At 41.3% G+C, this 27,534-nt stretch overlaps 1 protein-coding gene across 1 annotated transcript in view; it reads right to left on the bottom strand.

Moving 5' to 3' along the window:
- Positions 1–5,571: 5,571 nt before the first annotated feature.
- Positions 5,572–27,534, bottom strand: part of LOC148041127 (GDSL esterase/lipase At2g23540-like) — a 43,701-nt gene continuing 21,738 nt past the window's right edge. The window contains exons 5-6 of the mRNA XM_087677128.1: positions 6,240–6,495; positions 5,572–5,829 (exon numbers count right to left, since the gene is read on the bottom strand). Of these exons, the coding sequence (XP_087533254.1) occupies positions 5,609–5,829; positions 6,240–6,495 (477 nt within the window). The 3' untranslated portion in view covers positions 5,572–5,608. The remainder of the gene's footprint in view (positions 5,830–6,239; positions 6,496–27,534) is intronic.

Here is a 27,534-nt window from a genome sequence, read left to right as displayed (position 1 = left end):
TGGCATAGCTTAAGCTTAGTGAAGCCTAGCCTGAAATGGGCTTCCTTGCCCATGTAATATAGATGAATATACCTAAGCCTAGCATCATTGGGTATAGCATGGCCTACACGTAGCTTGCATCTATGTTTCACATAGGCTTATCAAGACCTAGCCTACCACTAGCCTAGCCAAGATTAGTCTAGAAGATGATGTTGCTAGTTGATAATATGGTAGATAGTTGATGATGAAGCACATCCTATGCTTTGCAAGTCAGGCCTAGCTTGGAAAATTCTAGCTTACACTTATCCTATGCTTATTATTGGATTTGACCTAACAAATCCTAACCTAGCTTACATTTGGCCTACATTTAATTTGTGCTTATAGTTAGCTTATACATATCCAACTCCTACATGTAGCTTATGCTCTCTCTCTCTCTCTCTCTCTCTCTCTCTCTCTCTCTCTCTCTCTCTCTCTCTCTCTCTCTCTCTCTCTCTCTCTCTCTCTCTCTCTCTCTCTCTCTCTCTCTCTCTCTCTCTCTCTCTATGCAGATTGCACACAGACGAGCATGCATGCCACAGATACTCCAAGCACGTAGAGAAGGCCGTAAGGCTTTCTATCGAGATGGCCGGATTTTTATAGATGGACGCCCCACCAAATAGGGGGGCGTGGCCTATGAGACGGGGCAGAGGATTGTACAGGGGACCCCGATACGTGTGGCAGTTTGGAATTGCAACGGCTCCCTATGGTCACGATCGAACAGACTTGAGGAGATTTTACCTGACCATGATGTTATATGCCTCACAGAGACACATGAGAGCCCAGAAAGAGGGCTCCCACGCATTACATGATTTGAGTGGGTATCTGTATACTGGGCTACTACTAGGCAGAGAACATCTAGGGGCTCAGGAGGGGTGGCAGTTCTATTCCGTCAGGGGATACAAAGACATATCCAGTTTGTGAGACGAGATGAGGAGGCCAGTTACATATGGATCAGAGTGCAGATATCAGATGAGAGATGGATCTATATGGCAGTATGCTACTTTTCACCACGAGGGTCCAGATATGCTACTACACAAGGTGATATTCAGGCCAGAGGTTCCCCCTCCCCTTATTCACAGCTCTTAGAGGACATTATTCTGTATTCTAGTTTGGGTGAGGTCTTCCTTATGGGGGACTTCAACAGGCGCACACAGAGCCGACAATGTGAGAGTTTTGATATGGAGCAGCCAGAGATCATGAGAGCATTAGACCCTGAGGAGTTGGGGATCAGTAGGGAGTCAGCACATACTGGGCCAGACACCACAGGGTATGGAGGGCATTTACTTGAGCTTGGTAGTAGACATCATCTCGTTATTTATAACGGGATGGCACGATGGCCATATTCAGGAGGTCTTACATGCTTCCCACATGGGGGGGCGAGAGTACTGTAGATTATCTGCTCGGACTGATCGATGGGATGCATACTATCGAGTCCTTCGGCCTTGGGAGACTTCCACTCGGTGCCAATCACACCTTTCTCAGTTTCTCACTCCTCACCTCATTACCATCACCACCTGCAGATATCATACCCCACATTCATACTACCATACACTTCACTCATGAGCTCTCACATGTTTACTCACAGCATCTGGAGGAGCACATCACGTCACTTGATCCATATGCACCCCTTGATACACTGACCACTAATATCACACGCATTCTGCATGATTCTGCTACACTCAGTTTTCCACATCACAAATACACGCACCCCCCTCGGACCGGTACCATGCCACAGAACAGGTGGTATGATGATGAGTGCAGAGATCTATGTCGACAGCTACATGATTTGGAGGCCAGAGGAGAGATCACACACAGACAGGCGCAGAGACGCATGCACCGCTTGACCCGCCGTAAAAAGCGGGAATGGGAGGAGGAGAGATATTGGGATATATACCACCTTCTTATGAGCAGAGATTGTGCAAAGGCATGGAGGCAGATCAGAGAACCACGTTCACCCACACCGATACATGACCCTGCAATATGGCATGGATACGCACAGAGTTTATATCATGTACCCGCACAGCCGCGCTGATACCCACACCATGTACACCGAGACCAGGTATTTCATCCTTTTTCACCACTAGTATGGTGAAACATGCTATCTCACAGTTACAGCATGGCCACGCTTGAGACCAGTTTGATCTTTAGGCAGAGCATATTATATATGGCAGAGACACATTGGCTCCACTCATTGCTCACCTCTTCAACCGTGCATTGTCTGAGGGGTTTCCTGACTCGTGAACAGAGCACACCATTGTACCTATCCACAAGTCAGGGGATCCTATGGATCCTAACACATATAGGACCATCATGATTGGGCCAGTTTTGTCCAAACTTAATGGCACGGTGATGGAGGAGGAGCTTAGCACGCTTGGCAGAGAGAGAGTGCATGCGCACACCCAGACAGGCACTTCAGATGGGTATTTTCTACCATAGACAACATATTCACTCTCCGTTGTTTGATCGACCAGACACAAGTGAAGAAACAGAGATTGTACTATTGCTTTGTGTATTTCCACAAAGCCTTTGACACGGTTCCGAGAGAGAGGCTTTTCAGACGCCTACTTGATCTGGGGGTGGATGATGACATGATGTGGGGTATTTATGCACTATATGAGCGGGTTACTGGCAGAATCAGATGTCCGGGAGGTATATCAAATCCCCTTGTGAGCACCATTGGTGTGAAGCAAGGATGCCCACTCTCACTGACTCTATTTGGGCTATACATTAATGAGATAGCAGAGTTTATTGAACAGCGAGCCAATGGAGGTATAGATCTCAGTGGAGCCACAGTTCATATCTTACTATATGCAGATGACATAGTGTTGGGTCTCAGACTCAGCTCAGGGATTACAGCAGTATTTATTAGCATTGGATGATTTTTGCATACAGAGAGGCATGACAGTGAACCTTGGTAAAACCAAGGTTCTTATATTCCATACATCAGCTCAGATACGGAGACAGAGTATTTTCATGGCAGCAGGAGGGAGTATTCAGGTCACTGGATCATATGTATATTTGGGAGTCACCTTAATAGCAGCTTCAGGGACTTTCTTGATGACATAGGTAGCTCGTGACTGCCTCACTAGAGGATACTCAGCATTGGCTCTTATGGAGCGACAGTGTCATCAGGCACATTTCCAGGAGCCCCGCACCAAGGGGTGGCTCTTTGATACTCTACAGCACTGATGTATGGAGCAGCTATATGGGGGCCAGACCTTGCCGATTATGTATGGACATTGATGGAGAGACCTCAGGTGATCATGATATCTAGATTGATTCGCAGCAAGGCCTCAGTCCCACATGACATTGTGAGAGTAGAGCTTGCCACACCGCCCATGCTAGTTGAGGCATTATTTCAGACAATCTGCTTCCTACACATATTTCAGGATATGGACAGAGATCACATTGCATATAGAGCATATATGGCATCTCAGGAGATGGCTCGAGCGGGGGATACCACATTATGGTATGCACAGACTAGAGCTTGGTTTGACAGACATGGGCTGGACATTGATAGACTCCCACCTCTTCTATATGATACTCAAGCTCCCACTTACACCCTCTCTCTCTCTGAGAGGAATAGACTCATCAGACAGGAGATATGGCATATTTATATACAGAGGACATGGGTCAGCCCTGCACAGCCACTGCCATCAAAGATGGCACATTATTATACACAGTTCTTGAGGATATCAGATCAAGGATTCATAGAGATTCCGAGATATATGCAGATCTATATGCCACATCGATTGAGAGTTCTTATTGGACAGCTCAGGGTATCATCACATCAGCTTATGATTGAGAGTGGCAGAGCCAGTGGCATCCTGCAGGAGGAGAGGATATACCCCCTTTGCAGATCAGAGGTGGAGAGTGAGGAGCATTTTGTTCTCAGATGCCCGGCATACTCAGAGTTGAGATCTAGATACACATTTAGCAGCTCACTTCAGGGATGTATGACTGATATAGATCAGAGATCATTTGGCCATTTTCTGGGAGAGGCATGGCACATCAGAGAGCAGAGCACACAACGGGTCTGAGTCAGAGAGGGCCCCACCTAGACGACTATTACACAGTTCTTTCAGACAGACAGAGTGAGAGCTACTGTACCAGCCTCCAGCCAGACCTCCGGGCTCACACTACAGCAGGCTGAGGACCAGTGTACTCGACGCCGCACGAGGATCCATGGGTTTCAGACCCCACAGCCACACCGACAGGAGATCCGAAGGATTCTTGATCTACATCGACAGCAGACTGAGATCCAACGACACTCGACACATTGGATCTCAGATCTCCAGTTTGCTCTTTCTCCACTGCCGATGTACCACATCCTGCATCCAGGAGGGATCACCTGCTATTAGCGACTTCGACGACTGCTACTACATCCCAGGATAGTATATCTCCCTGCATCTGTTACATATACACATCGCACCACTTTATCACAACCGATAGTTGTTCCCCTATCACAGCCGACATTTGTTCCCCTTTTGTAGCCATTATCTGGAGTACTAGAGCTACATACGCACATACACATACACGACACTTATCACACTCACAGCACCGTATTTTCAGTTTCCAGTTTTTAGCTTTTCATTCAGCACTTTTATTTTGGATAGCTGGACCTCATCAGTTGTATCACAGTTTGTCTCATAGGCCAGTTTTGGTCTTTAGAAGACGTTAATATAACTCTCTCTCTCTCTCTCTCTCTCTCTCTCTCTCTCTCTCTCTCTCTCTCTCTCTCTCTCTCTCTCTCTCTCTCGTGCAATAATTTCTTATATGTATATAAAGCTACTTGACCTGTACTTATAATTAGCATGTTAATATGTATTTTCTTAAATTAATAAAGTTAATAAAATCAAATGAAAGATCCTATTTAAGAAATGAAATATACTTGTTTTGTGCATTTAATAACTCATCAAAATACCCATTCACACAGCTATGTCTCGCATGTATATTCACAACCAAAATCATGTTTCTATTGAGGAAAATCCATAATCCTAACGCATCAAATAAACCAAAAAACATAGCATGGAAATTCCCACAATAATAATAAAAAATACCTACATTAATCTTCACATTTAATCTTCCATCCATGCTCCTATTTCTACACACCAAAACAATAAATAAAATATACTCATAACAATAATGGAAGCTTTACCTTGTAAGCTTTGATAGAAGATATACCCTCTTCATTGCTTTTCATTCAACGAGAGGAAAGCCGATGATAGTGCACCATAGTTTTAAATTAGAAACATGTGTAAATGAGTGTTTATAATCTCAATAAATTTGGCTACTATTTTTACATATAAATTAGTGTTTAAATGAGCTATTTGAGACTAAGTTACATTGTCAAGATAAATTAGATATTTAAAGGTTATTTTGACACATCCATAAATCCGCATTGTCCTCACTACATATCTCTACTCTGATTTTGTTGTGGGGATGCATGATTAGAAATTTTTGCAATTCTAACAATGGGAAAAGTAACAAGGTTATCAAAATTGTTTATAATCTATAAAGTGATGTGCATATCACTAAGAATGAGAAGTCCATAATAAGAATAAAAGTAATGTTTGTATCTTTGAGAATGCTAGAGTGATACAAGTTGCATGATGTTCATGGGGCTTATAAAATCCCTTCCATGGATGAACTCATTTGCAACCACATTGTAACCAGCTTGTGTAAAGTGGAATGAATCCCAAAAGAGATATTTAGAACGTTCGCTACATAGAGGAAAAAATGATGTACATAACACAATTCCTTTCCTAGAGCCACCATACCCGCAACAAGCACTCTCCACATCATCGAAGCCTACAATTCAAAAGTCCCCTCTCATAGTCAAAAATTTGAGATCAAATATATAACAAATTGCATCATTGAGCATAATATAGTAAGTGATTCTCATAACTCAAATGCTTGAAAGGAAGGATATGTTTGGAACTTTACACTTTTATGTGCGGTGAAATTCTATGCAATTAGGGGTTTAGTAGAATTTAGTAACATTTTCTTGAAAGTAAGGATATATGAAGATTCTTTGCACTACAGGTGCAAGGTCAAATTATAAGCAATTAGGGGTTCAATACACTTTAGCAACATTTCAATTAAAAATTCCCTCTTTCCAAAGAACTAGATTATGCATTCTATTCCTCTTATATTGGTCTAATCATTATGAAAACCATATTTAGTAAAATAGGTGCAAGTTTTGGATATTTTTTTCTTACCATAAGTATGATAGTTATCAACAATATAGGTCATAACTCCATACACATCTGCATGAAGGAACTTAGCATCAAGAAGTTCATGGTTGAGCTCATTCAAGACTTTCTTGAATTGAATGTTGTAGGATTGAGCTAATGAATTCGCAAGACTCGCACAACCTCCATTTTTGAACACATGAATTGACCTCATGTAAGGCGTGCATCCCAACTTAGGCATGTTTGTCACTATGAATTTGCGTGCTCCAACATTATACAAGCACTGTATAAAGATGCAAAAAATCTATCATTTCATTAAGAAACATAATCCTCAAAATGCGAACATGCAACATTATTACTATCATACCAAATGTTTGAAAGTTTTACATGCTACTAAGTAAGGTAAAAAGTCTTTTTTCTATGTCAAGTATGTTCAATATAGAAGTTTTGGATAGATTATGCCACAATATAAGTTTGTTAGCCATAACTTGATTTGCCCATTAGAGAAGTTTATGAAACAAAAAATAAAGTAAAACAATCAAATATAGAAAAGCTACTATTCAGGGGAAATTTTATAAACTAGATAAAAAGAGTGAAAACTTAAAAATAAGCTAATACTTAGATTAAAAATGCCAATAACAAGCAAGATCCAAGCAATACTTGGAACCTACTATAACATTAGAAGGTGTTTGAATATGCATCTATGGTATTAACCTCTCAATCAATTCAAACTTCCTAACATCCTTCATGCAACATTTGCATGGATTGAACCACTCAGCCAGTGTGCATCCACTTACAAACTCCACATAGTGACCATGTTTCCCATTATGATTATCATTTATACATATGTCATCCTCTTGTGTAGCAAGGGTTCTTGTCATTATTCAAATATAAAATGATGATATCACTAGATCCCAAGCATATTGATCCTAAAACTAGTTTATCAAGTTAATAAATCACTATTTATACTAAGAATACCTAGTCATGTCCTCTCACTGCTTATTCTAATTCATGAGGTAGGAAGTGTGAATAAATAGATTGTAAACATTGCTTCACTTGTAGTTTTCAATTAGCTTCCTTACAAGAAAAAATGGATGAACATTCCCATCTACTTCCCTTCTAGTGTCTAAAATAATTTAAGACTACAAGGCCTAATATACAAACTAGTTACCATGATGTGAAGTCTAACATCTTGTTAAAAAGGTCTTTGCCAATGATTTTGTGACAATATTAAAAATATTTTCTCACTGGCATCATTTCAAGCAAAAAAATGTAGATTGTGATCCACAATTTGTAAGGTAGGGCTATAGTGATGGCATTATTCAACTCTTCAAAATTTCACCTCTAACCTTTCCCCATATGTAAGTTCATCCCTTATAAGCTAATTGCATCATACAAGTACAACATACTCTTGAGTATAATTCCAACAAAAACTAAACCACCATGTAAGAAAATCTAAATTTCCCTCACAACCCTCAATATCCTTAGCTTCATGCAAAAAGAGTAGTATTTCTAATATTTTCAACCATTAAAAATTCTAGGCAATTTAAACAGATGTTCTTTGAGTATATGGTGCAAGGATCTATCAACAAATTAGAAGAAGGCATAATGTGCCTGCATCGAACCCCTCGGGTAATTTTGGAGGCATAATCCAATAATTTACTCATTTGAAAGGGGCTTGGTTATGTAGCAAGGAGAAAGAGGAGTTCTAATGGGATGAGAAGGCATTGAAGATCATTGCATGCCAGCAAGAGAAAGGTAGTTAAATAGCTAGAAAACAAGGATATGTTAAACAACGAGCTATCATCAAATTAATAGAAAACATGATGGTGACTCAATCATAGCCCTAAGGTAGTTTTGGAGGCACTGTCTAACAATGTACTAATTTGAAAGGGGTTTGGTTATGTAGAAGGCAAAAAAGGAGCTAAAATAGGATGTCAAAACATTGAAAGTAATTACAACCCACGCAAGAGAAAAGCAGGGGTTTGTTTATGTGGAAGGAAAAAAGGGATCTAAAATGGGATGAGAAAGCATTGAAAATAATTATAGCTTGGGCATGAGAAAGGATGTTAAACAACTAGAAAACAAACATTCTTAACCAAGCCCAGCTAATTTGAAGGGTGGCATTGATAATATGAGAAACAAAAATTCTATCCTTAACATTTAATATGAAACTTATGGCTCAAATGCAATGGTGCACAATTGAATTTTTGAGGAGTTGATAGTGAAAGAGAGCATGAGAAAGCCTACTTCTAATCCAACAAGATGATGGGAACTAGTTGACAGATTAAAAGGATATTGTTGTAACACCTACATAGTGCACTTTGCAAAGCTCTATGGGTGGAAGAGCCCTATAATATGTAGGTGGTAAGCATGATCTTGGAAAAAGTTGGCAAAGTCATTATTGAAGAAGAGAATCTAGCTTTGAATAGAAAATTTACAAGGGAGGAGGTAGATATATCCATGAAAGGACTAGGAAATTGTTGAGAAGTAGAGAAATGATGCATGCTCCAGGACGAGATGTACTGAAACCCATATGCGCTGTGAGGAGAGTGGAACAACCCAATTTCTATAAAGCATTGTACTTGACTATCACTTTCATAATGATGAATGTAATATCATGATGCTTTCCTCTTTTTGTTAGTGTCATTGCTAGTTCAATACACAAGATTATCTTTATGAGTCCAAGATTTCATCTTGGAATCTAATTCACTTGTGTAACAGTTTTCTATTCATTGTCCATGTCAACATGAATTTAGTCTTCATCTTCCAACCTCCATAGCTCCTGCCATGCTCTAGATCTGACATTTTAACATGGTATCAGAGCTCAACTAAGCATGGTAAGCTCATCACTCTACTTATCTAGCTCCCTTTCACTTCTTCCTAGCTTGGTATCAACTCAAGACTTCATTTCTTACTCTAGCTTCACCTTCACCTTCATTAGAGCTTTCATAGATGCCATGGACAACAGTACCCTGTCTACTTGCAGGACCTAGATCTCTCTCCACAGTCAATATCCCCACATGATTTCTTTTGGAGATCTTTCCCTCTACTCAGGATGCACCTCTCAACACCTCAAAGCCTGACATAATTGACGACACTGGCCGGCATTGACATTTTGTTCAGATCTCGCATAGATTTTTCTGAGCAAAAAATCAAGGATCATTTCAACCTATAGGAAACACAATCTCTACTGCCACCATAGGGCTTTGGTAGCCCCCCAAATGGGCTAACCTCACCCAAGAGGGTTCCCCAAAATACTCGCAATCTGAGAAACCCTATCTGTCATCTCTATGGGAAACCATAGCCATTGACCTTCAAGGTCATAGAACCTTTCATTTTCTTACTCTTCTTAGTCCATTGAAGACTCTATCACTCTGGTCTTACTGATCTCTTAATTTCTAGCAAAGCATCACACTAAATCAGCAAGCAAGAAGAAGATCAAGCATCGACATCTGACATTGAGCTCCAAGATAGTATCTTTTTAATACTCATGCACTGTTGTTAAACACTAATCATCTTGTGTCTCTTGACACATTGACATACAACTCTTTTGCTGGCTGATGTGCTACTGATAAAAAATGGCAGAGTTTGAAAAAAGAGCAAAGTTCAATGGAGAAGGCTTCCATGCCTGGAAGGAAAAGACCATGTACCACCCCATGAGGAATGACGTCTAGGATCTCTTTGAAGATGATGAAGGTGATGCAGATGGTGGGAAAGAACATTTGGAAAGCAAGATCCTTGTACTAGCTCCACCAAAAACCAAAGAATGGAAGAAGATGAATAACAAGGCACTAGGCATCATTGGGACTAAGTGATGATGTGCTACATCATATCTTTGGCATCAGAGATGCTAGAACTACTTGGGAGAAACTTGACATGATCTTTGGTACCCAAGCAAAGAATTCAAAAGTAAAACTACTCATAAATCTTTATAAATTGGATATAAAAGATAGTGCTTCCATGAACATACACATTAACAAGTTCAAGAGCCTAAAAACCTAGCTTGCAACTCTTAACAAGAATATTGATGAATATGAAGCAATAGTCGTACTGCTTGCAAGTGTAAATAAGGATCCATATGAGAATCTTGTGTCCACCCTAACTAATGTTCCAAGTCTCTCACTTAAAGATATTGAGCACTCACTACTTGATGGAGAAAGAAAAGTTAAAAGCAAGGATACAAAGGAACACATAACCAAAAACAGTCTCTTGTACATCAAGGGCACTTATGGACCAAAAGGCCATGGTTGAGGACTCAGCACCAACAACAACAAGGATGGGATTATATGCCATTACTAGCCATACAGGTAGTGAATGTTTCCACAAGAAAGTGGATTTGCTTTGTAAAAACCCTTGCCAAAGATGTAAAGTTTCAAGCTTTAACTTGACTAGGCTACTATGAGCTAGTCTCCCGAGCCATGTCACCATGTAGGTGGAGGAAAGTTAGTGAGTGTAGGGACGCATCATTTGAGGGGGGTGTTGAGAAATAGAAAAATGATGTATGCTCCAAGAAGAGATGTCCTGAAACCCATATGCACAGTGAGGACAGTGGAACTACCCAACTTCTATAAAGCATTGTACTTGACTATCACTTTCATAATGATGAATGCAATATCATGATGCTTTCCTCTTTCAGTTAGTGTCATTGTCAGTTCGATACACAAGATTGTCTTTATGAGTTCAAGCTTTCATCTTGGAACCTAATTCACTTGTGTAATTATCCATGTAAGCATGAATATAGTCTTCATCTTCCAACCTCCATAGCTCTTGCCATACTCTAGATTTGACATTTTAATAGAAATGAGGTAATCACCTAGCCACAATGGAATAACAATAAAAATGCTAAAGCACTTCTAGGAGTAGCTCCCAATCTTGTAGTTGATCAATCACAATGGTGCTAGGCATAAAGAAGTTTACTTGCAACATGAAAAAAAAACCATCATATCCCTTGTTCCCAAATAGGAAAAGAGAACCCAAAATGAGAACTAGAGGCTAATCTCTCTAGTGAGCATGGTTTAAAAAATGTTTGCAAAAGCACAAGCCAACATGTTAGCATAATTTAGAAGTATGTCAATAAATGCCAATGTGGCTTCATAAAAGGGAGGAGTATTTTGGACAATGTGCTCAATCTCATCATCATAGTGGATTCCACAAATCTTCTAAACAAAAAATTAACTTTCTACAATTAGACATTGAGAGGTCTTTTTGACTTGGTTAAGTGGAAATTTTTATGACAAGTTATGCTCAGGATGGGGCTCGCAAGGCAAGATGACCAATCGACCCTTTCTCTTAGTAAAGCAAGCTGAGGCTATATGTGGAAAAAAGAGTAGCATATCCCTTATTACCAAGTAAGAGTAGAGAAACAAAATTGCTCTCTGTAGACCAATCTCTCTAATGAGCAGCATCTATACATTTTTTGCAAAATCACTAGCCAAAAGGATAGCTCCTGTCATTTAGAAGTATGTCAATAAATGCCAATATGCAAAGGGAAGAAGCCTTGTGGACAATGTGCTCAATACCACCATTGAAGTGGATTGGGAAAAATCTTCTAGCCAAGAAATTATCTTTTGTTAGATATGCTAAATGCCCCACCCTCCTAAGGTGCCACCAATGATCCATGGTACTCTACGTTGTAACGCCCCCACTATGAGGAGAAGCCATGTGTGAGCATAGACATTAGGTGGGTCCTGACTTATATGCCAAATAAGGTCTATGTGATTGGATGGAAAAAAGGTGGCCTTTGTGGATCTATCCTTTGGGTTAGGTAGAGTAGTTATGTTGGTAGCAACTCGAGGCACAATGCATCAAGTTGTAGGGTGTGGGAGTTATCAGGGCCCCCTGGTTGGGGGTTCTCATGGGGGCTAGTGGTCCCCTTGCATCGTGTTGTGGGAGGTATCAGGCGCCCCTGTTTTGGGGTCCGGAGGCTGAGAAAATGGCCCTTGGTTGGGGGGTCTCAAGGGGGGACCATTGGCTCCCCAAATAGGGGTCTGAGGATAGTGCCCCCATCTCAACAGTAAAGAGAATATTCCTTAGAATATTCATTGGTCGACTAAGGAAGGTTCATAATATGGTCATATATGTCGACTAGACTACCTTTTGAGGCCATAAAAGTGTTGAGATGGCAAGCTCAACACATGCGGACATTGATGATGGACCGCCTGGCTAGATGGGTCTGCATGTCTACACTTAGCACGTTGGTGGTCATTATGATACTCACATGGCCACTAACTTATCACTTATTATATTTAGTTTGTTACACCTACCTACAGATAGCAAAGATATAGCGCCAGTCCATTAGAGTAGTCGATTATGCACTGTTTGACTTAGAATGCCACTTTCTTTTTATGTTGTATCTTATCTATACTCTGTGTATATTGTATAGTGTGTGGAAAAAGAAGAAAAATGAGCAAGAAAACGTTTTGTCCTCCATCTCTCTTCTTGTGTTCTTGAGTGAGCTTCCTCTTGTGTATACAGCGTGTGTTTGGCGAAGCAGCTCAAGCAAGTCTCCCCACCACGCGATTCTTGACATGGTATCAGAGCCACACCACTGAGAAAGGCTGATTTTGAAGGTTGAAGTGAAGGAGAAGAAGCAAGGTTCGAGCAAGCAAGCAATGGGTAAGAAGCTCTCCCATTCTTTCACTCTCTCTCTTGGATAGTCCCTATGGAGACATCGAAAGCAGGTCGAGCAAAAATCTCAGTTGCTGTGAGATTTTAGGCGTCTGAGGCCATTTCAAGCCCCGTTTTAGAGCCACAAGGTTGTGGACATCAGTTTCAGGGTACACTATGATTTCAACTGTTTTGACTGAAAGTGGGTGCACATGTTACAGATTTTGAATCTGTAATTTTTTAGGTATTTGCAGGAAGAAAACATAAGGTTTATCTGCAAACAGGTTGCAGATTACATGTACTATTGAGCAATCAGTGAAAAAGGTTACTTGGTGTATTGATGTGCACGTGTTGTGAAAGATTGCAGAAGACTAGCTTGCTATGTTATCCTTGTTTGTGATAATGGCAGAGAATAGTGGAAATGCCATTATTGAGAATCTCGACAAGAACAACTACCCTTCATGGAAGTTGCGTGTGACGAACTTTCTTATTGGAAATGGATTTTATCAGTATGTCTTAGGTGAAGAAAAGGAGCCAGAGCTGGATATTTCTCCAACAACTGCAGAGATGAGTTAAAAGCATGGAAAGAATAGAATGCGAAAGACAAAAAGGTGATGCACTGGTTATCTGCAGTCATTGATAATACTATGCTGGGACATATCAGGAATACAGAAACTTCACATGCAGCTTGGACAATTTTTGAGAGTATGTTTTCAATAAATACAAAGGCACGAAAGATTCAACTCAAGCAAGAGTTAAATGCCTTGAAGAAAGGGAAAATGTCTATCAATGAGTATGTGTTGAAGGTGAGGAGCATTGCAGATGCTTTAACAGTGATTGATGCAATGTCGGATGATGATGATTTGGTTTCATCCACTCTGAGTGGCCTTAACAATGAGAAGGCATGGAAATCATTTGTTACTTCAGTATATGTACGGAAGCCATTTCCAAATTTTGATGAGCTAATCTCTCTCATGATTACTAAAGAGATCAATATGTAGGGTGATTATTTTGAAAGAAATGGTGAATAGGTCCAAGCATTTTACTCGAGTTCAGGAAGGGGACGTTGTAGATCCTCTTTGAGAGGCCATGGTATGGGATGTGCTGGCGATAACCAGCAAAACAAGTTCAATCAATAGTTTGGTGAAATGTAGGTTTCTGGAGGCAGATGAAACTTTAGAGGCAGGGCGAGCTCTAGAGGATGAGGTGGATGGTAGAATAGAGGTTCTGGAAATTCTGCTATTATTTTCCATTATTGTGGCAAAACAGGTCATATTACAACCCATTGCTATGCAAAGAAGGATGATACTCGCAGTGGTAAATTGCAGCAAGGAAACTATGCATCGTCTTCACGATAGAATGAAGATAAAAATGAGCGTCTGTTTGTCATGCAACATATAATGAATGTAGTTACAGGAAAGGGGACACATGATGATGTATGGTATGTTGACTCAGGTGCATCTAATCATATGACTAGTCATGTTGAATGGTTTAGAGAGATGAAAGACTTACAAAACCCAGGTTATGTGCAGACGGGTGATGATTCATGTCACCCAATTTCACACATTGGAAAGGTTCCCTTGTCATTGTATAATGGCCAGACAAAGAGTCTAACAGATGTATTACAAATATGCCATCAATTACAAAGAATCTAGTATCTGTTGGCCAAATGGTAGAGCAAGGGTTGCAGGTTCGATTCAATGCAAAATGTTGTTTTGTAGAAAACTTTAATGATAAGTGCAGGTTGGTCCGCAAAAGGAAGTAGAGTTGGCCGAATGTTCACTTTAGATGCTGGATTTCTTGCAATGGATACTGATATGTATGCTAAAGGAAAAGGAGTAGTTGCAGATATTGAAATATGGCATAAACATATTGGACATGCAAATGTGCAAAGGCTGAAATTAATGCAATCCAGAGGATTGGTTACATGGCTGCCTTCATTTAGAGTTGTAGAATTGCATAAAGTCTGTGAAGCATGCCAGTTTGGTAAGCATATAAGACAACCCTTCTCACATGACAGAGAAGTGAGTAGAAAAATACTTGATGTAGTGCATACAGATGTTTGGAAGCCTACACAGAATGTATCTCTTGGTGGCAGCAAATACTTTGTCACATTTATTGATGATTGTTCAAGGAAGCTATGGGTATACTTCATGAAGGAAAAGAGTGATGTGTTTGAGTACTTCAAATCTTTTAAGGCAGTTTTTGAAACAGAAACAGGCTTAAAAGTAAAGTGCTTGAGATCAAATGGAGGGGGAGAGTACCTCTCTAATGAGTTCAGTGGCTTCTTGAGGACTCATGATGCCAGGAGGCATATTCCACGGTGGATTCCGTGAGGTTTTACGGTGGATTCCGTAAACTTAGATAACCGGGGCTCATACGCAAAGAGGATTCTTTGTGCGAGAAGTTGATGGGGACGCCTGTCCTTTTCGGGCGTTTCATTAATTTAGTGTGTACATGGGTGATTCCATAGCGGGTGATTCCGCAAAATGCATATTAAATTAATAAACGTTTATGAGTTTAGAGTGCGCACTCGTAATAAATTAAGGTTAGGATTTATTTCTAACCAGTTGATTTATTTATGTAGCTGAAGACTGCTAGGTATTCACTTTTGTCGGTTTAATTGTGTTATTTTACTAACGATTGTGAATGCTTCAGTTGATGTGTAGAGATAGCAGCAGTGGCGGAGGAAAGCATTGGAGTCTAGCGGGTTTTCGACCTTTCGACTATATTTTGATAGGCGCCACGCCTATATTTTGATTATGTCTATAGAGACATCGACTATTTATTATTATTTTGTATGCGCTTATGCGCCTGGATATGTTATTTTTATTTGGACATTGAGATTGGGCGTGCCAGACTCTTTGGGCACCGTCCATTAGCTTTATTTTCCTATTTTTGGTAGAAAGCAAACTCAAAAGCTAAAAGCTTGTATATTTTTTGTAATTGGGCTATTTTTGAGCAAAAAGATTGAAAATATATATTAAATACATGCTTTGTGAAGCGCTCACACAAGGCATGGGGGAGATTCAACCCAATTTGTCTCTTGTCTCATGTCGTGCTTGTTTTTACATTGGTCTTTGTGCTAAAAAGTAGAGTATTTTGTTCTTGGGGACCTTTGGGAATTCACTACGTGAGCTACCTGCGTCCGATCTGCGCACTAGTGGTATCAGAGCGGAGCAGAGATCAAGGGCTTCCAATCGCTACCAATCTCGGGCGAAGGCGGAGCTCCAGGAACAAACGGCCTCTACAGTCAATCTCGTCGCGAACCGTCGATACAGGCAGACTTCTGGCGATCAAGAACCCCTATTTCCACTGTCAGATCGCGAAGGACCACTCTCTGTCGGCGGAGGACCACTCCCTCAACTCCATGAACAAGTTGTGATGAACAGTGAGAAATTTCTTATCTTCTTCATTAACAAAGCTTAAGTACAAAGCTTAAGAACTTAAGGGAAGCTTGATTAGCAACAAATCGTCAAGTCGTGATCAAGAAGTGGAGCCCCGAAAATCGCGGAATCAAAAACGGCCCCCCCCCCCCCACGATCAGAAAAACGGCGGCCTTCTTCTTATTATTAAGCTTAAGCTTAATAAGTTAAGCTTAAGTCATTAAGCTATTATCAAGTCAGACAAGGCAGACAAGTCTGCAAACTCCGGGTCACGCACTCCAGAAGACAAGTTTCGCAAGTCGACACTAATCAAGTACTGCAAGTCCTGCAAATCAGCTAAGTTCAGCAAGTCAACAACCCTGCAAGTCTGTTAAGTCTGCAACTCTGCAAGTCAGACTAAATCAGAACTGACTAACGCTTGAAACTCCTAGAAGACCTGTTCGTTTGCAAAAACTCTGAACTGGAAAGTTGTTCGCAGCAAGCTGTTTTACCTATCTGCAAGTTGGTTGAAGTACTTTCAGCAAACAGAGACAGAAATATTTCAGAATTTCTGAAAATTGAAGAAGAAAATACCCAAAAATACATAGCCTTGTAACCCCAAATTTGAGCTACGCTCATCCCGCTAACTGATTTTGAGTGAGAAAGGTTTGTTGAATTTTATAGGATGACTACCCCACACATGGATGATCCTATGGCTGAAGACGACCTACCCGAGCCTACCATGGAGCAAAACCTGGATCTTATCATGTTACAATTGGACGAAGAGCGAAGAGCTAGGCAAGCCTTGCAAGCGCAATTGACAAAGCTACAAGGAGCGTCCACTGATAAAGAAGAACCTCAAGCTGAAGATTTGATACGCCGTACCATCGACGCCACTCTTGAAGCACAAACCATTCGCAAGGAATCCAAGATAAGTAAACGAAGTTTCAAGTTTCGCACTTTCAATGGCATAAGAGAAGGAAAGACTGTTTTATCATTCATTAGCCAGTTTGATGACTATTTCCAGGAGGAAACTTATCCTGAGAAAGATAAAATCAAGTGTGTTACTAATCATCTGATAGATAGAGCATCACTTTGGTGGACTGTCATCCGCAAGAGCATAGAATGTCCTGCTACATGGGAAGATTTCAAGAAGAAGTTTATGCAAAATTTCCTTCCACCGCAATTTCATGAGAAGGCAATCAAGCAATGGGATTTACTCCAACAACGCGACCGTGAGCCTATTCCACAGTATACAGAGCGTTTTTGGAATGCACTTCTACAGCTACGCATGCTTGAAGACGTACCAGAGACGACCCATAAGCGGAAGTACATGTCTGGACTTCTTGGACATTACTACGCTGAGGTGAATATGTTCAAGCCTGCTACCCTTGAAGATGCTATCTCCTTAGCTCACGACACTGAAGATAAGTTACGTGGAAGAGATCGACGACCGCAGTCATTCCAAGCAAACGGTAATTATGGATCTAAACAATTCAATTCAAATTTCAGAAGGTTTAATCCAGGTCGTTTTTCATCACCATCTTTCCGCAAGAATTGGCCTAAACCACCTGCATTACCATCCACTGTCAATCCAAATCCTAAGCCTATCCAACAAGCAAATCCAAATATACCCAGACTCCCAGCCATTGCAAATAATGTGACCAAAGCCAAGCCCATCGTATGTTACAAGTGTCACCAGCCAGGCCATCTCGCAGCAAATTGTCATTCAAAGAAGCCATCAGCACATATCAACTACCTTGGAGCTATGGACGAGGACGAGCATGAGGATATGCCGGACTTCACTGAAGAAGAAGATGATTCTACTACTACTTCCGACACTTTACCAGGTATGCCTACTTTACATTCATTGTTGACTATGAAATGTATGGTGCATGGAAAAGAAAGAACTGTATTGCATGATGACGGTAGTACGCATGATTTTATTTCAGCAAAATTGGTAAAGGAATTGAAATTGCATACTGTACCTACGCACTATCACATAAAAGCTGCATTTTTAGGCACTAGGTACAATGGCACACAAGAAGTTCAAAATTTAGAAATTCAAATTGGTCCATATATTGAAAGAAGAAATTTCTTAGTTGTCTCATTACAGTCTAGCGACATTATTCTAGGAATGCCATGGAGACACCAACATAATCCCAATATAGATTATTCCACACACACAATGAATATTAATTTTCAAGGAAAATCTATTACATTATTTGGTATGCATGCATCTCATATGTTTCCACTGCTTTCGCATACTCAAGCAAAACGTGCACTACGCAAGAATACTAAATCATATCTCATTTGGGTGAATGAATTGCACGCAAAAGAAACTCATATGCACCCTAGACATAAGGAATTTCTTGCATATTTTAAGGACTGTTTTGCAGAAGACCTACCACCAGATTTACCTCCATCACGTCCAGAAGACCATAAGATTGACCTAATACCTGGCACACAACCACCTTGCAAAGCCCCATATAGGCACAATCAAATAGAGCAAAAAGAAATCCAGAGTCAAGTAGAAGAATTACTAAATAGAGGTTTAATTCGACCTAGCAGTTCTCCATTCGGTGCACTTGTGCTCTTAGTCAAGAAAAAGAATAATACTTATCGGATGTGTATTGACTACCGAGCATTAAACAAGATCACTGTAAAGAATAGGTATCCTATACCTAGAGTTGATGACCTTATGGACAAACTGCAAGGATCTTCTATATTTAGTAAAATTGACCTTAAATCTGGATATCATCAGGTGAGGTTAGATAGATCCGACATATTTAAGACTGCATTCAGGACACAGTTTGGCCATTACGAATTCTTAGTTATGCCATTCGGATTAACTAATGCACCTGCCACTTTCAGTAGAATGATGAATCGTATTTTTCTAAAATATCAATATTGTGTGATTGTTTTCTTTGATGATATTTTAGTGTTCAGTCAAAGTGAAAAAGAGCATTATGAGCATTTATCATTAGTTTTTCAATTACTGAAAGAAAATCAATTGTTTGCAAATCCTGACAAGAGTGAATTCTTTAAGACAGAAATAGAATATCTAGGTCATATTGTATCAGAAGAAGGAATAAAAGTTGATCCTAAGAAAATTGACGCAATATTGCATTGGCCTATTCCTAAAAATGTACATGAATTACGTTCATTCCTTGGTCTTGCTAGTTTCTATAGGAAGTTTGTACGTAATTTCTCATTACTTGCTTTACCACTGACCAAACTTCTTAAGAAAGGCATTGTTTATCAATGGACTGAAAACCAGCAGAAATCCTTTGATTTACTTAAATGTGCATTGACCAATGCCCCTGTCCTACAATTGCCTGACTTTAACAGACCATTCTTTTTAGTTGTGACTGATGCTAGCGGATCAGGAATAGGAGCCGTGCTAATGCAAGATAACCATCCAATAGCATATTCTAGTTCTAAGCTGAAACCCTCTGAGCTTAAATATTCCACTTATGACAAGGAACTCTTAGCAGTTGTCCAAGCATTGAAACAATGGAAGCATTATTTAATGGGTTCAGAATTCATGATAAAAACTGACCAGCAAAGCATTAGACATCTACTTAGCCAACCCCAAATTTCTGACCGTCATATCAAATGGGCTTCATTCATTCAAAGTTTCCATCCTATCATTCAATACCAACCTGGAAAAGAAAATGTAGTTGCCGATGCATTAAGTAGAAGACCTGCAATTCATAACATTTCTATCATATCTTTTGATTCTTTAATTGCTATGAAAGACACATATCACCAGGATATTACTTTTCATTCTGATTGGCAAAAAATAGTTCAAAATAATTTCATTCCTGTTGATTCATTGTCATATAATGATGGATTCATGTTCTTTGAAAAGAGACTGTGTGTTACTATTCCATTCCGATCTTTTGTTTTGAATGAAATTCATTGTCCCCCATATCAAGGTCATAGAGGTATCATCTCTACATTACGCATGTTAACTGAAGATTTTTATTGGCCGCATATGGATGCAGATGTGTCTAATTTTGTTTCTGAATGTCTGATTTGTCAAAGAATAAAGAGACATCATGGTAAACAGTATGGGTTATTAATGCCTTTATCCATTCCATCTAAACCTTGGGAACATATATCTATGGATTTCATTACTGGCTTACCAAATACTAAATCTAACCATGACATGATTTGGACAATTGTAGATAGATTTAGTAAGCAAGCATATTTCATTGCATGTAAGAAAACTTTAACAGCATCACAAGCAGCACAGTTATTTTTGAAAACTGTTTTTACTAACCATGGATTGCCGAAAGTGATTATTTCAGATAGAGATTCTAGATTTTGTAATAATTTCTGGATTACACTGTTTGCAAATCTAGGCACAAAGATTGATTTCTCATCTGCATTTCATCCAGAAACAAATGGACAAACAGAAGCCACAAATAGCACTATTTTAGATCTTTTACGTGCATACACTATCTCTAAACCTCAAACATGGGATACTCATTTGCATTTATTACAGTTTGCTTACAATAATACACCGCACACATCTACAAAGAAAGCACCTTTTGAAGTTATTTATGGACATAGATTATCTACACCTGTTGCATCTTTGTCTAATAGAATACAAAGTGCCGATGATATTGCTGTTATGCATAACACTATTTTTGATGAGGTAAAGGATATGATTGCTAAAGCCCAACAATCATATACCAAACAAGCCAACAAGAAAAGACAAGCCATGAATTTCAAAGTTGATGATTATGTTTGGCTTAGAATAGAAAAGCGTAGACTGCAAAGTGTAGATAGACATCCAGTTGTCAAATTAGCCCCTAGATTCTACGGACCATTTAGAATCATTCATAAGATTAATGACAATGCATTCAAGTTAGAACTGCCATCTCATTGGAAAATTCATAATACCTTTCATATTAGTTTATTGAGACCATTTAGAGGACAATTACCTATCCACCCTGTCTATGAAAACCCACCTTTATTAGAAGTGTTAGATATGATCAATGCCCCACCCTCATTAGGTGCTACCAATGATCCATGGTGCTCAAAGTTGTAAGGCCCCCATTATGAGGAGAAGCCAAATGTGAGCCCGGACATTGGTTGAGTCCTGACTTGTATATCAGATGAGGTCTATGTGACCGGATGGCAAAAAGGTGACTGTTGTGGGTCTAATCTTTGGGTTAGACGGAGTGGTTATGCTGGTAGCAACTCGAGGCACATTGCATTGAGTTGCGTGGTAAGGGAGTTAAAAGGGGCCCCTATTGTGGGGTCCGGGGGCCGCGGAAGCGGCCCCTGGCTGGGGGGTCCCAGGGGGGCCAGCGGCCCCCCTGGCGGGGGTCCGGGGGCAGCGCCCCCGGCCCGATGGTAAAGGGAATATTCCCTGGAATATTCCCTGGCCGACTAGTGGAGGCTCATATGGTAGGTCGGTCAGCAGGCCGACCTAACGACCTTCGCGGGCTATAAAAGCTAAACCCCTTCGCAGCCATCTCGCACTCATCTTTCACCCAGTCAGAGTTGTTGTTCCAGCTAGCCTTAAGCTCTTCACCTATCTTCTGTCTAGATCGCCATCTAAGCTTCATTCATTGGAAGCGCACGGGTGGACAGAGCCATCTTTGTATCAGTTGTTTGGAGTTAAAGAATTTTACTGATTCTCCTCTTATCTGTTGTGTACTCTCTATCTCTTTCTCAGATTCTGTTCGCTGCGCCGTGTAATATTTTACATGGTATCAGAGCCCAGGGGGCTCTAGAGATCGGAGAGAGTGCAAGAGGCAAAGGCTTCAACAGCAAAGAGAAACGATGTCGACTCCGGGAAGCAGTTCTGGCGCATCAGGAAGCGGTGCAGGAGGTGGTGCTGCTGTACCGGCTATTCAAACACTGAGGATTCGTCCACCAATCTTCAGCGAAGGCAAGTTAGATGGTACAAACTACACCTTGTGGAAGTTCAAAATTACTACTATCCTTGATTCTTATGAGCTTCTGGAGACTGTGCTGGGGACTGACGCAGAACCACAGCCTACCCCCGACCCATCAAATCCTAGTGTGATGATTCCTCCGAATGCAGATCTTCTACGAGCTTGGAAACGAAGGAATGCAGATGCATTGTGTGCCTTAGTTACAAGCTGTTCTGACAGTGTTTTGACTCTGATTCAGCATACAACCAAAGCGTCAGAGGCTTGGAATGTACTAAGGAGTCAGTATGAAACACGAAACCAAACAAGGATTCAAAACTTGGAGAATCAACTAGCAGCGGAGAAGTTTGCTGAAGGAGAGACGGTTGAAGCATTCATCACTCGGATTAAGAATCTGCGCGACCAGATGGCTGGCGCTGGGATACAAAAGACTAGCGAAGAGCTAGCTCGGAGGTGTCTTCGGATTTGTCCACAAAAGTTTGATGGACTAGTAACTGCCCTTAATACTCAGGTGAGACCTCAAGCTTTGACTTTTGAGGAGTTTTGTGCATTATTAATGGAGGAGGAGTTGAGGCTGAAAGCCCGAGAAGGAAGCAACAATGGAGATGCTGCATTCTCTGCCAATGCAAAAGGCAAAGGTGTTTCCTCCACCAAAAATGATGGTGACAAAAAGAAAAAGGGCGGCAAGAAGAAGTTTCAAGGAGAGTGCTTCTACTGTAAGAAGAAAGGACATGCGATTGCAGATTGTCGTGTCAAGAAGGCAGATGAAAAGAATGGTACCCTTAAAACTAAAGGGAAAGAGACAGCCAATACGGCTGAAGCAGAGTTGGAATTATTCATGGCGACCATTGAGGAAGTGTGCTCCTCGGCGCAAGAAGAATCTACCACTGACTCTTGGGTGTTGGATAGTGGGGCCTCCCGTCACATGACCAACAAGAAAGGTCTATACAGTTCTATGCAGCCTCTACAAGAATCCATCACTGTGACGGTTGGAAATGATGCTAAATGCCCTGCTGCGGGCACAGGTACTATTTCTTTTGTTGCTGCAAATGGTGAAGTCAAAAAGCTTTCAAATGTGTTGTATGTTCCCGAAATCAGGAGAAATCTCTTATCAGTTGCTGCCATAACTGATCTTGGTCATGAAGTGAGGTTCAAGAAGACAGGTGCAGAAATTATTGATAGTGCTGGCACAATTGTTGGCAAAGGAGAAAGAAGGAACAACCTGTATGAGCTAAGTGCTCTTACAGCCACCGCTGGAGTGGGCACAAGTAAGCTTTGGCATGAAAGGTTTGGACACATCGGATTTGCAGTATTGAAGGAGATGCAAAAGCAAGGTATGGTTGCTCACCTACCTACAATAACTGAATTGAAGGAACCATGTGAAGCTTGTATGATGGGCAAGCAACAGAGAAAGGCATTTCCACAAGAAAGCAAGAATAGAGCACATGCTCCTCTAGAGTTGGTGCATGCTGACTTGTGTGGTAAGATGCCTACACAGGCCTTGGGGGGATCTTCTTATTTTATGTTGATTGTCGACGACTACAGTAGGAAGATGTGGGTGTACTTCCTTCGTGATAAGGCTCAAGCTTTTGGTAAGTTTAAAGAATGGCTAATACTTGTTGAGAATGAAACAGGGAAAAGTGTGAAGAAATTTAGAACAGATGGTGGTGGTGAGTTCAACTCAAAGGAGTTTGAAGGCTTTTGCAAGAGCAAAGGGATCAAGCGTCAATTGACGACGCCTCACACACCTCAGCAGAATGGTGTTGTGGAACGCAGGAATCGTACCATTGTGGAGATGGCAAGATGCATGCTAAAGGGCAAGGGATTGCCTAACCATTTTTGGGCTGAAGCTGTTAATACTGCAGTCTACATTCTAAATCGGAGCTACACAAAGGCTCTCAAGGGAAAAACACCTCATGAGGCTTACACTGGTAAGAAACCATCTGTTTCACATTTCAGAATTTTTGGATGTGAATGTTATGCACATGTTCCAGATGAGAAGAGAAACAAGTTACAACCAAAAAGCAGAAAATGTATCTTCTTGGGTTATAGTGATGAGCAGAAGGCTTACAAGTTATATGACCAAGAGGCAAAGAAGATCATCGCGAGCCGTGATGTGGTGTTCAAGGAGGAGCCGCATACAGTGGAGGAGGAGAAGGCAAGGTCTTCCACTTTATCATCAAGCGAAGAAGTAGTCCACTATGAACCTGTCCCGAGAGCTATCCCTATCCTTAAGGAGGAGGAAGCATCATCTTCAGATGATGAGGAAAAAGTTCACCAACCTGACATCACCCCACCGGAAAAGCCATTGCCGCGCTGGGTGAAGCAGCTCTATGACCACAATAATTCTATGCCTGCATCTGTTGAGGAGAAGGCAGACGGACCAAGGAGGTCTCAGAGAATAGAGGAGCAAAGGAGGGCTTCTGCTCACATAGTCAACATGGCCTTGATGGTTGAGATTATGAGAGAAGTAAAGGAGCCAACTGACTTAGAAGAAGCACTTGCAGATCCATCATGGAAGGCTGCTATGCAGGCGGAGTATGACAGCATAATGAAGAATGACACTTGGGAGCTAGTGGATCGGCCAGCAAAGCGGAAGATTATTGGCACCAAGTGGATCTGGAAGGTAAAGTACAAGGCTGATGGTACCTTAGAAAAGTACAAAGCTAGACTGGTTGCCCAAGGATTTTCACAAGTTGAAGGGTTTGATTTTCAAGAGTCATTTGCCCCAACTGCCAGAATGACCACTATTCGCACGGTACTTGCAGTGGCTGCCCACAAGAAGTGGCCAGTGTACCAAATGGATGTTAAGTCAGCGTTCTTAAATGGTGACCTCAAGGAGGAGGTGTACGTGGCTCAGCCACCAGGGTTTGAGGCCCCCCATTCTGAGAACAAAGTGTGTAAACTGAAGAAGGCATTGTATGGGCTGAAACAAGCCCCCAGAGCATGGTACCAGCGGATAGATAGGTTCTTTTTAAACCTAAACTTCAAAAGATGTGCCTCAGATGCTAACTTGTATGTTTACAGGGATGGTAAAAAGTCTGTAGTGATTGTCCTATATGTGGACGACCTTCTTATTACAGGTGACTATGAAGATATGATCAACCAAACTCGAAAGGCTTTGAGTTTTGAGTTTGAAATGACAGACTTGGGCTTGCTGCACTATTGTTTGGGGATTGAAGTCTGGCAAGAGCCAGGAAAGATCTTCATCTCTCAGAAGAAGTATGCATGGGAGATCTTGAAGGCATTTGGCATGACCGAGTGCAAGGAGATAGCTACACCTATGGAGGTGAATGTAAAGTTATCCGTTGAGGATACATCAGCACTAGCAGACATTGGGAGGTATAGGAGGTTGGTCGGCAGTCTAATCTACTTGTGTAACACCAGACCAGATATCAGTTTTGCTGTTGGTGTTTTGAGCAGGTTCTCAAACAAACCTCATGAGAGTCATTGGAAGGCTGGGATGCGGGTGCTCAGATACTTGAAGAAAACTCTTGACTATGGTATCACATACAGTTTCGGAACTTCTCTTGTGGGGAACTGTGACTCAGATTGGGCAGGAGACATTGATTCCAGGAAGTCAGTTTCTGGTTATTGTTTCTCTTTGGGTTCAGGAATTTTCTCTTGGATTAGTAAGAAGCAACCAACAGTGGCATTGTCTTCTACCGAAGCAGAGTACAAGGCAGCTTGTTTTGCTGCATGTGAGGCCGTATGGTTGAGAAGGATTCTATGGCATATGGGAGTGCAGGATGAAGAACCAACTGTGCTGAGATGTGACAATCAGAGTTGCATCGCCATTGCCAAAAATCCAGTGTTTCATGCACGCACCAAACATATAGAGATCCAGTATCACTATGTGCGTGATTTGATGGAGGATGGGATAGTGGAATTGGTCTACTGTCCAACAGAGGAGAATGGAGCAGATATCTTCACCAAAGCACTTACGAAGGATCTGCTTCAAGTTCATCTTCAGAGACTCGGCATTGGGCCGAGGAGATAGTTCACCTATGGGTGGACATTGAGGGGGGGTGTTAGATATGATCAATGCCCCACCCTCATTAGGTGCTACCAATGATCCATGGTGCTCAAAGTTGTAAGGCCCCCATTATGAGGAGAAGCCAAATGTGAGCCCGGACATTGGTTGAGTCCTGACTTGTATATCAGATGAGGTCTATGTGACCGGATGGCAAAAAGGTGACTGTTGTGGGTCTAATCTTTGGGTTAGACGGAGTGGTTATGCTGGTAGCAACTCGAGGCACATTGCATTGAGTTGCGTGGTAAGGGAGTTAAAAGGGGCCCCTATTGTGGGGTCCGGGGGCCGCGGAAGCGGCCCCTGGCTGGGGGGTCCCAGGGGGGCCAGCGGCCCCCCTGGCGGGGGTCCGGGGGCAGCGCCCCCGGCCCGATGGTAAAGGGAATATTCCCTGGAATATTCCCTGGCCGACTAGTGGAGGCTCATATGGTAGGTCGGTCAGCAGGCCGACCTAACGACCTTCGCGGGCTATAAAAGCTAAACCCCTTCGCAGCCATCTCGCACTCATCTTTCACCCAGTCAGAGTTGTTGTTCCAGCTAGCCTTAAGCTCTTCACCTATCTTCTGTCTAGATCGCCATCTAAGCTTCATTCATTGGAAGCGCACGGGTGGACAGAGCCATCTTTGTATCAGTTGTTTGGAGTTAAAGAATTTTACTGATTCTCCTCTTATCTGTTGTGTACTCTCTATCTCTTTCTCAGATTCTGTTCGCTGCGCCGTGTAATATTTTACAAGAAGAAGAGACTGAAATCCTTGAACCAGAAGCCATCATAGACACTGATTACATGACCACTAGAACTGGCCGAAGGTACTCTAGATATCTCGTGAAATTTAAGAACCATCCTGTAGAAGAAGCACAATGGATGCACGCTAGAGACCTAAATGCTTTCCCCACTCTGTTAGCTCCACATTGAGCTAATAGCAATTGAGGTCAATTGCTATCCCACCCCGGGGGTATGATGCCAGGAGGCATATTCCACGGTGGATTCCGTGAGGTTTTACGGTGGATTCCGTAAACTTAGATAACCGGGGCTCATACGCAAAGAGGATTCTTTGTGCGAGAAGTTGATGGGGACGCCTGTCCTTTTCGGGCGTTTCATTAATTTAGTGTGTACATGGGTGATTCCATAGCGGGTGATTCCGCAAAATGCATATTAAATTAATAAACGTTTATGAGTTTAGAGTGCGCACTCTTAATTTATCGGGCGTTTCATTAATTTAGTGTGTACATGGGTGATTCCATAGCGGGTGATTCCGCAAAATGCATATTAAATTAATAAACGTTTATGAGTTTAGAGTGCGCACTCGTAATAAATTAAGGTTAGGATTTATTTCTAACCAGTTGATTTATTTATGTAGCTGAAGACTGCTAGGTATTCACTTTTGTCGGTTTAATTGTGTTAT

The sequence above is a fragment of the Lygodium microphyllum genome, chromosome 1 (assembly GCF_053477565.2).
Source record: "Lygodium microphyllum isolate KBCC chromosome 1, Lygodium_microphyllum_v1.1.10, whole genome shotgun sequence".
NCBI classification, from domain to species: Eukaryota; Viridiplantae; Streptophyta; class Polypodiopsida; order Schizaeales; family Lygodiaceae; genus Lygodium; species Lygodium microphyllum.
Note: the sequence above shows the minus strand (reverse complement) of the source record. Positions and strands in the feature narration are given on the sequence as shown.